The sequence below is a fragment of the Grammomys surdaster genome, unplaced genomic scaffold (genome assembly GCF_004785775.1).
Source record: "Grammomys surdaster isolate TR1022 unplaced genomic scaffold, NIH_TR_1.0 167, whole genome shotgun sequence".
NCBI lineage: Eukaryota > Metazoa > Chordata > Mammalia > Rodentia > Muridae > Grammomys > Grammomys surdaster.
Genome location: NW_021604615.1, coordinates 6,230,127 through 6,243,112, shown reverse-complemented (window position 1 = coordinate 6,243,112; position 12,986 = coordinate 6,230,127). Strand labels below are relative to the sequence as shown.

The following is a 12,986-nucleotide window of genomic DNA, read 5'->3' as shown; positions in this document are numbered from 1 at the left end:
GACCCATGCAGTGCCAAAGCTCTGCATGTATTTGGCAAGGCCCTGCTCCTCCCCATGAGCCCTCCCAAGAATGAACTTCCTGTGGTGTTCTCACTGGTCCACCAGGGAAAAGGTGAGCTTCCTTCTTTGCTGTCTCCACTTCTGTGGGCAGCTCTGCCCACGGATAATTGATCTTGTTCCCTTCCAAGTTTTTTGTTTGTTTGTTTGTTTGTTTGTTTTTTCGAGACAGGGTTTCTCTTTGTAGCCCTGGCTGTCCTGGAACTCGGTAGACCAGGCTGGCCTCGAACTCAGAAATCTGCCTGCCTCTGCCTCCCAAGTGCTGGGATTAAAGGCATGCACCACCACTGCCTGGCAAAGATGAATTTTTGTTGTTGTTGTTGTTTTTGTTTTTTGAGACAGGGTTTCTCTGTGTAGCCCTGGCTGTCCTGGAACTCGGTAGACCAGGTTGGCCTCGAACTCAGAAATCTGCCTGCCTCTGCCTCCCAAGTGCTGGGATTAAAGGCGTGCGCCACCACCACCCGGCCCCTTCCAAGTTTTTACTCAATAGCTCACCACGGTTGTCAGGCTGCGGGTACAAAAGAGTTGAGGTGCTTGTCACAGGTAAAGGGCCAAGTCCCTGGGCACACGTCCCCTAGAGCCCCATCCCACAGTGGAGGTGACATGCCAGGGGCTGCACACAAGGAAGCACTGACGTTTCTATTGTGCTGTCTACTTTGGCATATATGGAATTTGTCCCCAAGGAAACCATTTGAAAAAACCAAGGTACCATTCCAGCTTATTCCAGTGCAGGGTAATTGTTGTGGGGTAGAAAGTGACCACTTCTACTTCATTCATTCTTGGGAGGGCTCATGGGGAGGAGCAGGGCCTTGCCAAGTACATGCAGAGCTTTGGCACTGCATGGGTCAGGTGCAGTAGGCGTACCTGTAACCTCAGGATCCAGGCGGTGAGGCAGGAGGATCAGGGGAAGCAGAAGGATCAGGCATTTAAGGTCACCTTAGTGGGCTTCTGCTTTGGAGAACACGAGGTAGTTCTTTGGCTGCTGTTCTCCAGGAGTGAATGCCATCTGCATGTGTGTGTGTGCCTGCATGCATCCATCTATCTGTCCGTCCATCCTTTCTTCAGAAAAGCATCTCACTTTGTAGTTCTTGCTGACCTGCAACTCCACCTGCCTTCCTTCAGCCTGCCTCTGCAGGGGTTAAAGGTGTGTCATGTGCTAAGGAGGCCTTGGGTTGCACTCTCACGTGATACTGTAAATTTAATTCGGAATATCTTTTTTTAAGATTTATTTATTTACTTTATGTGAAGAGGACATTGGATCCCACTACAGATGGTTGTGAGCCACCATGTGGTTGCTGGGAATTGAACTCATGACTTCTGGAAGAGCAGCCAGTGCTCTTAACCCCTGAGCCATCCCTCCAGCCCCCTAATTCAGAATATCCTATATTCATTCAAACTGCAGTGGCTTGGGCTCTGTGACAGTTCCACAGGGCTTAGCTGCAATGTGATCTTTGAACTATTTGTGAAAACAGTCTATTCAGCGAATCGGTAACCTCAGCGAGGAGGCGAACGAAGGACGCTGCCTCACAGCCAGGCAGTTTCTTTTTGAGCATTTCAGAGTGTGTGTGCACATATAGGAGGCAGCTCTCCTGAGCCTAGTCTCTCTCATCTCCACTCTGCCTGCGTCTGGGGCTAGTTGGCGTGGGTGTAAGGATTGCAGTCTAGCTCAACAGCAGACTCTGAATGACCAGGGCACTAAGGGGCAGGCCAAAATGCTACTTGGTTAGCTGGCTGTTTCTAAGCCACCCAACCTTCTCCCCTCCCTGCAGAGACCACCGTCTCCCTGAAAGGTTGGATTGTAGCACGGTCACGTTGGGGGGTGAGGGGGCAGAAGCCTGAGGTAGGTGTTGAGCATCTTCCTCTTGACATTAGGTTTGAGGCAGGATCCCTCACAGAACTTGAAGCCCATTGACTCAGCTAGGCTGGCTGCTCATGAATGTGCTTGTCTCCATCCAGCCTTGGTCTGGGTCACTGACATGCACTCCCCATGCCTGACTGTTTTTGTTTTTAAGATTTATTTGTTTATTTTTATGTGAGTACACTGTCGCTGTCTTCAGACACACCAGAAGAGGGCATCAGATCCCATTACGGATGGTTGTGAGCCACCATGTGGTTGCTGGGAATTGAACTCAGGACCTCTGGAAGAGCAGTCAGTGCTCTTAACCTCTGAGCCATCTCTCTGGCCCCCATGCCTAACTTTTTAATGTGGGTGCTGGAGATTTGAACTCAGGTCCCCGTGCCTGCATGACAGACACTTTATTGACTGAGCCATCTCTCCAGCCCCAAGAATAATGTCTTTAAATTAGCATGCAGATAAAAGTTGAAGAGTGTGGGGTTTTTTGTTGTTGTTGTTGTTTGTTTTTTTTCAAATCAGGTTTTCTCTGTGTAACCTATTATCTTGTTTTGTTGTAATGATGCGGGTCTCTGTGTAGCTCAGGGTGGCCTTGAAGTTTTTTTCCTGGGATTATAGGCATATCCTTTTAAGGCTTTTTATTTTACTTATCCTTCCCTCCCTTCCTCCCTCCCTCCCTCTCTCCCTTTCTTCCTTCCCCCTTCTAAGAGGACTTGTGGAAACCTTTTGCAGAGAGAGCTTGCTCCTGCTCCTGCTGTGCCCAGGTAAAGGGAGTGCTGGCCTGACGGTGGCCAAGCACAGTTCTGTGCTGATCTGTAACTGCCTGTTACCTTAGACTTCTCAGACATGCGGCCTGGGACGTGGAAGCACTAAACTCACAACTATCTCTGTCAAACAGGCAGTGTCTACTTCGATCTGCGCTCCCGAGGGGACAAGTACGGCAAGCTGGTCAACACGGTTCCCAGTGCGACTACAGAGCCAGGTGGGTGATGATGTGTCCCTGTGGGCTTCTGCCTCTGAGAGTTAGATCTGTAGCCAGGCAGACCTGGGCTGCCTTGTTAACCCTGCTGTGGGGTGAGACTTGCAGAAGAGGGTTTGAATGCCAGCTCAGCAGCATCCGGTGCCTTTCCTGCTCTGCCCCAGCCGTGTTGTTTACTCCCTCTCCTTGTGGAATTTTCTTTGCATGGGACATGTAGGAGAATGTGGTAGTGGGACCTTCTTCTACTGCTTGCTGTTATGCACTAAGTTCCCAACATAAGTCAGTCTATTCCTGTGCTGTTTGTGCTTTAACAGTTTTGTTAGGTCAAAGTCATTTTTATGAAGAAGAAATAATAAACATGTAGAACTAAAATTAAACTATTAACGATCCTGGGCAGGACAGCAGGTGCCTTTAAGTCACCGCTGTAATTCATGACCTGCCAGTGGGTTCCTGGCTACTTTGTATCCCCAAATCTTCTCTAACATTTCTCCTGTATTCCTCGCCCACATTGCCTTCTGCCACTCTTCTGTTTGCTCAGTGAGACTTCTCTGGCTGTTACATGGCTTTCCCTCTATCCCATGTGCTTCCTAATTGGTAATTAATTTACAGGCTTAGTCTAACTCTGAGTGTCTGTGGGTAGAGACTTATGGATGACATATTCATCAACAATCTAGTTTTTAATTTTTATTACTTTGTTTTTTTTGTTTTTTTTTTTGTTTTTTTGAGACAGGGTTTCTCTGTGTAGTCCTGGCTGTCCTGGAACTCACCCTGTAGACCAGGCTGGCCTCAAACTCAGAAATTCACCTGCCTCTGCCTCCCAAGTGCTGGGATTAAAGGTGTGCACCACCACTGCCCGGCTATTACTTATTTTTGAGAAAGGGTTTCACTGTGTAGCCCTGGCCATCCTGGGACTTGCTATGTAGACCAGGATGCCATCAGAACTCACCAAGTTAGGCCAAGTGCCAGGAATAAAGCCGTGTGCCACCATACCTTATTTAATCTAATTTTTAATAGCCTTGCCTATTTGACTCCCAGAAATTACATGTTACTTTTACCCAAACAATAGTCTCCTGTTGAGCCCCCTTTTCAACAAAGCATTCTGGGATTTCAATACCTAAGGGCAGTGGTTTGAGACAGGCTTGGGTTGTGCCTTCCAGGAAGAGGGCTTTGGGAGAGTTACAAGTTCTGGCAGAATCAAGCTAGTTTTGTTGATTTGAATTTGGTTGTGGGGAAGCGTCTCATATAGCCTAACCCTAACCCTAACCCTAACCCTGAGGCTAACCTGGAACTTGCTGTGCAGCAGAGGATGTCCTGGACCTTGGGATCCTGCTTTTCTCCCGCAAGTGCTGGGACCGAAGATGCGTGCCTTCAGGCCCAGCTTTTGATTTTATTTCCACAAACTTTGTGTTTTCGGTGCCACTTGGGTTTCATAGCTCAACAGAGGGAAGGTACAGAATTCCTATTTGACATCTTCCTGCTCAGTCCCATCATCCCCTAGAGCAGTCCAAACATCACATCAGTGAGCGCATCACCCAAGTATGTAGTCATGTTAGCCCGCCCCTTGGTGTGGATAGTTTGTACATTTGGATAAATGCCTCACGTCTTGTTCCCATGGCCCGGTCACACGCAGTGGTTTCCAGCTCCGAGACCATCTGTGCTCAGTTCTCCTGTCTCTGCCACCTCGACCCGAGTGACCTTCTCACTATCCAGAACTTTGTTTCTCCATAATGTTGCACAATTGTACACATTCAGCACCGGTCTTTCCAGGTCGTATTCTTTCTGCTAGTAATGCGGCTTGCTTTTTAGAGACAGTCTTGCTTGATACTATGTAGCCCAAAGTGGCCTTGATCTTGAGCAGGTCTCCCTTCCCCAGCCTCCTGAGGACTGGGGTTAGCTTCATGACCATCATTTTTATTGTTGCTTTTTCAAGCTTTGTAGATCTTTGAATGCTTCCTAGCTCAGCTCTCACTGATACTGAGTAGCGGATGCTCTTTCTTCTGTGTGCCTGCTGTCTGTGTGCTGGAGTTTCTTAGTTCATCTTACTGCATCCATGTCTGGGCAGTTAGGGATCAGGCTGTTTCGGGCATCCATGTTCAGGATTTTGTATGACTGTTTTCAGCGTCTTGGGTAAACACCAAGGAGCGTGATGGCTGTGTCACGTGGAAAACCTGCTTGGTTCTGTGAGGCGTAGCCAACAAGCCTCCTAAAGCGGTAGCACCATCCTGCATCCCCAGCAGTGAGTGACAGGTGCTCCCTCCACCCTACCCCCACTCGCCCACCCCCACCTGACTCTCACTGTTGAAGTGCCTTATTCAGAAGCACAGTGTGAGTGAAGGTTTGAAATGGGGGATTAGTGTTTAGCAAAACAAAGGCACTGAGCCTTTCTGGCTCCAGTGCTCGAATTTGTCAGCTTTTCTCTTCAAATTTTGAAGTGTAGCAGTAACTCAGTGGGAAGGATGGAGAAGTGGGTCTTGCTCCTGACTTCTATGTTGAGGTCCTGTGGTCACCCAGTGGTGGCCCTGGCCTGGGGTGCTTGCATTATGTTTTCCCATCAGCCCTGCGGGGCTCTGGCCTCTTGGTAGCAGCCCTATCCCAAGACAATGATTGCCTCCCTGCCTCAGCATCCCTAGTGCCTGACTGAGGTTGTCTCTAGATGCTTTGTATTCCCAGGTCCTCCTGCATCCTTTCCCCGTGTCTCCCCTCCCATTTCCTCTTCTGTCCCCGACCCCCTTGGCTCACTGGGATTTGCAGGCTGCGTTTCATGGCTTTCCTTCCATGTCTCATGCTTCCATGCTTCATGCTTCATGTAGGTTGGTAATTGAATTTACAGGCTTAGCACAATTCTGAGTATCTGCAGATGCGGGTAATACGCTCATCAACAAAAGACGCAGAAGTCCTCATGGCCTGTTTTTATGCCCTGTCAGCTATCCTAGCATACATTCTCGACTGCAAAAAGAGTTTCTGTGACAGAGGTATTCTCTGTCATTTTCTTGTTTGCTTCCCTGGAGTACTTTACATAGGCAGGCTGTTACTCGGTCATTTTGTAATAGAGTTTCTATGGGAATGATGGAGTGTAAGGGAAGGGCTGGAGAGATGGCTCAGTGGTTATCACCTTTGGCTGCTCTTCCAGATTCCCAGCACCCACGTAGCAGCTCCCAGCTCTCTGTAATCCCTGTCCTGGGAGATCTGACGCCCTCTCCTGGCCTCTGAGGATACTACAAGCTAAGGGTCTAGATCATATTCTTGTTCTCTGCCAGTGGAAGAGTTAAAGGGCAGGACAGAGCCGGGCGGTGATGGCGCACGCCTTTAATCTCAGCACTTAGGAGGCAGAGGCAGGTGGATTTCTGAGTTCGAAGCCAGCATGGTCTACAGAGTGAGTTCCAGGACAGCCAGGGCTACACAGAGAAACCCTGTCTCGAAAAACCAAAAAAAAAAAAAAAGGCAGGACAGATCTTGTGTGACAGGTGACAGTTGGGAAATCCTCGATTACAGAATGAACAGCTAAAGAAAGGCCTTTACTAGGGGATGAGGAAACACACTGCACAGTCACAGGGGAAAGCATGCCACAGCCCAGCTTCTCCTTGAGGGCAGGGGTTTTGTCTTCCTGATTTAGGGTTTGTCAGTTTGAAGAAAGATGGGATGGCTGCTTAGCACACAGCTGTTGTGTAACTAACATGTGTAACATGTCCTGGTGTGGCCCTGAGCTTGTAGAGCTGGTCCATTAGCAGAGGGCCTGCTGGTGTGAGACAGAAGCTTACAGAATCTTTGTTTTAAGCTGAGATGGTTGTGTCAGGTCAGGAGGGTGCAGAACAGCATCATTACCTGGTCATGGCCTCTCCCTATCTGTCAGCTGATCAAGGAGTCTAACTCCTAGTCCATTTTTCCATGCATGCAAAACACCCCCACATACAAAATATAAAAGGAGAAAGAGTTGGTTCTGCTCAAAGCTGCCCTTAGTCTTAGGAACCATTAGGCAATCGCTTGTTAAATATGGGCTTCTTGCTTTCTTCTATAGTAAGGCACTCCTTACTACCTCTTGAATTTCTCTTCCGTCATTGGCTCGGGGCCTTCACTAGGCTCCATGTCACTTACCCTCCATTGAGCCTGGGTGCTCTACTTAGTTGTGGGGTGAGCTCCTTTCACATTCTGGAAGCTGCGATTTCTCTAGTGGGAAATAAACTGAGCGGGCACTGAGTCCTCTCCCCTCCAGCCCTCTCAGGAGGCTGAGTACGGAATTGTGTATATGTTTCAGTGAAGTGGGGTATTGCCAAGGCTCTGGTCATGAAAGCTGTCACTGTACGTTTGGTGGACCCTTTCTGTTCAGGTGCCAGTCATTATGGGCACTGAGCTTGACAGGTAGCCATTGTCCTCTCTTGGTCCAGTAGTCTGTGTGGTTTGAAGGCTCCTTGCGTGTACCTGCCTTCTCAGGTCATTCAGATCGTGTGTGTGTGTGTGTGTGATGGCACTGGCAGCCTTGGGTTTCACCCTGTCTGTTGCCTGATTTGGATTTGTTTCCAGCTGTTTCTGGGAGAGGTTTTCTGCTTGGGGACATTCTTTGTGCTTTCTGGGCCCGACAGTAGCAGTATTCTACCATTTTTCTTTGAGGTCAGTTTGGCTGGACATAACCCTTGTCCGTAGTGTATCCTGGAGCCCACAGACAGTTTTCTCCTCACAGTGTGTTGTCGATGAAGCCTGACAACCTCCATTCTCCTGGGCCTTGTTTGTGAGTCACCCTGCCTGCCTGGTGCCAGCGACTTTACCTTTTTCTTTGAAGTGTAGTTGTTTCACGATATACCACATCTGAACCAGTGTATACTGAAAAATCCATCAGTCTAGGATGCTCAGGGCTTTGCCCAAGCCTGTATCAGCCTTGCAGGCAGTCAGGGTGTTGAGGGGTAGTCAGGGTGTTGAGGGGTAGTCAGGGTGTTGAGGGGGTAGTCAGGGTATTCAGGGGTAGTCAGGGTGTTGAGGGGTAGTCAGGGTATTCAGGGTTAGTCAGGGTGTTGAGGGGTAGTCAGGGTGTTGAAGGGTAGTCAGAGTGTTGAGGGGTAGTCAGGGTGTTCAGAGAGTATTCAGGGTGTTCAGAGAGTATTCAGGGTGTTGATGGGTAGTCAGGATATTCAGGGGTAGTCAGGGTAGTCAAGATATTCAGGGGGTAGTTGGGGTGTTAGGGGGGGTAGTCAGGATGTTCAGGGAAGCTGTATGAGTGGAGCCAGCCCTGTGTCAAACTGGAGATTTGGGGACATAGGTAACCCTGCCTGGGGCAGCCAGCTTGCTAGAACACCATTGCTTAGTCATTTGCTTTCACACGTTGCCTCTGCCCAGACTGATCTCTTTCTTGGAATGACTGTCTCTCCCTGCTGCCCTGCCCAACTCCTGTTTGTTCCTGCCAACTTTGTCCCACATCAGTGTGCTGCGAGCCCTGTGTTACTCGGGGCCTTTTGTGCTCATGCCAGTCCATTGCAAACCTGCAATCCCCAATGGGCCTCACCTTGTACTGTGCTCTGTCTATGCAGAGGTCCCACTGACCCAGTGACCTCATTTGTCGATGTGTGTAAGTAGGGACAACAAATCCATGACAATCACGAAGCAGTGAGTTGAGTATGACTGTGGCATTTAAGAGAGGGCGGGGTTTGTCTAGGGGACTTGCTTTTCCTTTCGGGTCTGTCCCTGGGGGTCAGATACATCTCACTCTTTGCTCTCTTGGCTTTTATCCTCTATCCTGATGTCACCTTTGCCCTCTGGAGGATTGTCTTCATTGTGGAAAGTAGGAACTCGGTCCCTCAAAAGTGGCTGAACAGACCTGGCCAGGCACTGGGCTCTGGTCCCTTGGCAGCAAGTGCCTTGGTGTTTGCATGCAGGCTCTGTGGATACCCCAGCTCTGCTCTGCCTGTTGGCATCGGTCCTGCTGGCCTGCTGGTTAGGAGTGGAGCACAGTAGGAGGAAGTGTGAGATTTGTGAGAAGGAAGATACACAGAGCAGACATACCATTGCCATGGCTGGGACCCATGTGGCGAGAGCTGCACTGAGGTTCCTTACTCAGCAACCCTCTGTCGCCTGCAGTTGACTCTGAAAAGCGACACAGCAGCGACTTTGCCCTGTGGAAGGCAGCCAAACCTCAGGAAGTGTTCTGGGCCTCGCCGTGGGGAGACGGACGGCCCGGTTGGCACATCGAATGCTCTGCCATGGCCAGGTAAGCCCCAGCAGTTTCCAGGCTGCAGTTGTTCAAGCCAGGTATGACGGGGTGGCTTGGCTGAGGAAGAGAACAATCAGGAGGCTAGAGGGGGGATACTGGGGTCATGTGGAGGAATGCCCAGCCTATCTCAGAGTGTGCCCAGCCTTCCTGTTTAGGATAGCCTCATGCTAGCAGAAGAGATGCCCGCTGTACAGCAACAGGTACCTCATGGTCCCTGACAGGTAGCTCAAGCCCGAAAGCATGTAAATGACACCTCTGAAAAGCCATTTTGAGGACACGTATGTGCCCATGCTGTGGACAGCTCACCTCTTCTGAGTGCAGACACTACCGCAATCTCAGGAGTAGCCCCTTCACCAGCTGGGAGGGTGGTACTACCCTCCCTGGTCTCAGGTGACCCTGTGCTTCCCTAGGGTTCTGACAGCACCAACAGTTGGTTCCGGCTCCCTCCCTGCCAGCCCAGTAAATCCATGAGCACCTGAGCGTGGGGAGGGCTGCTGGGAGTGAGCGTGCAGTGTGGACCCTGCTGTCTGTCGGGGCTGCTCACACATGCTTGCGCTCTGCCCTGCAGCGAGGTGTTTGGAAGCCACCTGGACATCCACACCGGCGGCATCGACTTGGCTTTCCCACATCATGAAAACGAAATCGCGCAGAGCGAGGTCTTCCACCAGTGTCCGCAGTGGGGAAATTACTTCCTACATTCTGGTGAGCCTGACTGGAGGCAAACATCTTCTCTGGTTCTATCAACTCTGCCTTTGGAAATCGGCTGGCACGGCTGGCAGGCGATGAGTTTGACTGAAATCATTGCTTGGGTTTTTGAAGGGTATCTTTTCTTTCTTCTTTGCTAGTCTCATGTATACAGTGTATCTTGACCACACTCCAGCCTGTCAGGTCGGTTTACTCTGTGTTAGTCTTGTGTTGGTAGCCATGGCTGCAGCAAGCTTGTGAATGCTACAGCCATGTCCTGTCCAGAAGTCATTTTGCAGTCCCCTGCCATTGTCTGCCTCTTAGTCTCTTTTCTGAGACTTCCTTGAGGCTCGAGGGACTAGATTTAGGGCTGGGCCCTTGACAGACAGTCATTTACCTCAGCACTTTGTGAGTTTGCACTGACTACTGCCCACTACAGAAAGAGGCGTCTTTGGCCAAAGCTGAGAGTAGCGCTGACACATGTGTATAAATATTTAGAAGGCAGTTTGATACAGTGTTGTTCAGCAAAACCACAGTAGTAGGCTCCCATGGGCTTTTGAGCAGGTTTACAGCACCAGGCACAGATTCTCTTCTGTGGAGCAGGCCTCAGATCCAGTCAGAAAGTGGTAGGCCACTACACTGGTTAAATGCATTAAAGAGAATCTCAGAGATGCCAAGATGCTTTGATGTTATAGTAAGGAATGAAAACTCAACATTTCCCCTTTGGATTCATTTGCCTGAGTAAAGGCCCATGTTTGAATTCTCCATTTCTGTCCCTGTGACCTCCCATCTGTCTGTCCCTAGTTGGTGGTTTCTGGCTAGTCTGTTTATTGTGTGTCTATCTATGCTCCCTGATGTCAGAGTAGGATATCTGTGTCTTGTGTGTCCACCATGGAACTTTGCTCCGAATTTACTGAGTCATGTGGAGGAGTGAGGGATAGTTACAAAAATCTTTTACCAGTTTTACAAGTGAGTGAGTTATTTACTCCAGCCAACCCCGGCTGACCCAGGATCAGTTGGTAGGACACACACACCCCATCATAAAGTTATATCTGTGTGCTGCTTTCAACACATACAGTGGGGTTTTTTGAATAAGGTCCCTTTGGACATGCTTGCTCTTTTAAGCAAGTGATTTTTATAACACACACACACACACACACATTCATGCATACATTTCTCCCTGTGTCAGGGCCATGCTTATTTAGTGCTTATTAAAGCTATACATTAGCTTAGGCTGTAAAAGTTGATTACATGAGAAATCCAAAGCAAGTTAAGTTTGGGTTTGACATGTTAAAGGCATGTTAAGCAAACAGGCTGAGTACATAGTAGGCTATCAGCTGTCTTAAGTGACCTCAAGGTGTATTATTAACTTGGCTGTGAGGTCCAGTAAAAGTTCCAGTGTAAGAGAGATTGAATGTAAGAGAGATTCTCATAAATTATTACCATAGGTTACCATAGCCCTGTGCCACCATTGTAGCAATGGGCATTCCTTGCTTGGCTGGTCAGTGTGGCAGCATGCAGAGTTCACTGCTGGGAGACGCCACTAATAGCTCTTCTCCCTCAGAGTCAGCATAGTGCCTTCTAGTACTGTGAAAGTAGCTGGCTGGGGGTGGAGGGGTTGCTTTCAGGTTCGGCACTGGGGCAGGAGCAGAGGCAGGCAGATCTCTGTGAGTCTGAGACCAACCTATAGAATAGAGAGACCCTGTCTCAAAAAACTAACACCCTCGAACAACCAAGGACCCAGTGGATTGGCAGTGGCCATGGTCCCCAGAAGCCGATCAGGGAATGAGCCTGACTCTGAGCTTGGTGGTGTCAGCATTCACAGTGGTCAGCAGGGAAAGGCACACGTCGAGTCTGCTGAAGGTCACAGGGTCAGCACTGCCCTTTCAAATGACAGCTCAGGCAGGCCAGGCAGAGACAGCATGAATGTTCGGCAGTAGTGGGGTCATGGGGTACCAGACACAGCGTCTACAACATAGGACACGTGCAAATGCAGTTTTATTAAGTCTTAGAATTTGGAGGCTGGGGGGACATTAGATGCAGGGTCGCTCTGGTGATGTGGCTACAGAAGGGAGGTCCCCACGAGAGGCTGCTGGACTCCACATGCCTACCATCCTGTGTTCTTGACCTCCCGTGCAGTTCATTTCCCAGATACTGTCAGTCCCATGTCTGACGTTATATCCGCTCAGAGGCTCACAGCTACTGTTCTTGGGGGGAAGGTTGCTTTGTTCAGTTCTCAGTCAGATCAATCTTGCAGCACACTCTGAGTGAAGGCATATTTGGAAAGAGGGAAAAATCTTCTGTCTGGGACAGCAAGACCCTCCTCTGGAGACAAGCTTTGCTGGGACACATCCCACACTGGAAGTTCCCTGCATGGCTTTGGTTTTCTCCTGCATTTCATGTACCTGTGTTAAAATGACATACAGCTGTGGAGAAGCCTGGAAAGATATCTGAGGCAGAAAAACTGACAGCCATAACCCAAACTCTTGGCTAGACAGTTACATCAGCAATCTGGGATAGAATAGGGCAGGGATGCATTGGTGAGCAAGTGTCTTGCATGAGGGCCATGTGGGCCTGTTATTGTCCTCCCCTCCCCCACTCTCATAGTACAGTATTGTCCTGGAAGGCTGCACACAGCATATATTGCAGGTACCTGCAGGTGTGGATTACTCTCCTACATCCTGGGGTGAACACAAGCCTGTGGCTTCATGGGCCCAGCCATGTCTAGGCTCAGGGCTATAGATAGAGAATCCAAACCCTCTTCTGGTGTCCTGTGCATGGGTCTTCCCCACTCAGGATGGTCAGCCTCAGCTATGGCCTCAGGGCTAGAGGCTGTAACTGTTGGAGGGTCTCTTCACCACTTTGGAGGGGATACTTCCTGTCACTCAACTCAGAGGGGATGCTTCTCTTTTTGTTTCAGGTCATTTGCATGTGAAAGGTAAAGAAGAAAAGATGTCCAAATCCCTAAAAAACTACATCACCATTAAGGTAAGCAGTGTGGGTTCCTGTGTGAGTGGCTGGTGGCTGCTGGTGGCTTAGGGGCCTCCGTGGGGTGAAATCACATCACTGGACATAGTATGTCCCAGCCCTGCATGGGCTGCCTCCAGGGAACTGCTTCTCCTTGTCTCAAGGTACATGATACCTCCTTCAGGTTTGTTTTTCCTTCCTTCCTTCCTTCCTTCCTTCCTTCCTTCCTTCCTTCCTTCCTTCCTTCCTTC

The 12,986-nt window shown here is 49.6% G+C and overlaps 1 protein-coding gene across 3 annotated transcripts in view; it reads left to right on the top strand.

Moving 5' to 3' along the window:
- Cars2 (cysteinyl-tRNA synthetase 2, mitochondrial) overlaps positions 1 to 12,986 on the top strand; it is a 34,871-nt gene that overhangs the window by 12,965 nt on the left and 8,920 nt on the right. For all 3 annotated transcript variants that reach the window (XM_028766367.1, XM_028766366.1, XM_028766368.1), the window contains 4 exons: positions 2,808 to 2,891; positions 8,952 to 9,081; positions 9,653 to 9,786; positions 12,689 to 12,756. In XM_028766367.1, coding sequence (XP_028622200.1) covers positions 2,808 to 2,891; positions 8,952 to 9,081; positions 9,653 to 9,786; positions 12,689 to 12,756 — 416 coding nt within the window. The remainder of the gene's footprint in view (positions 1 to 2,807; positions 2,892 to 8,951; positions 9,082 to 9,652; positions 9,787 to 12,688; positions 12,757 to 12,986) is intronic.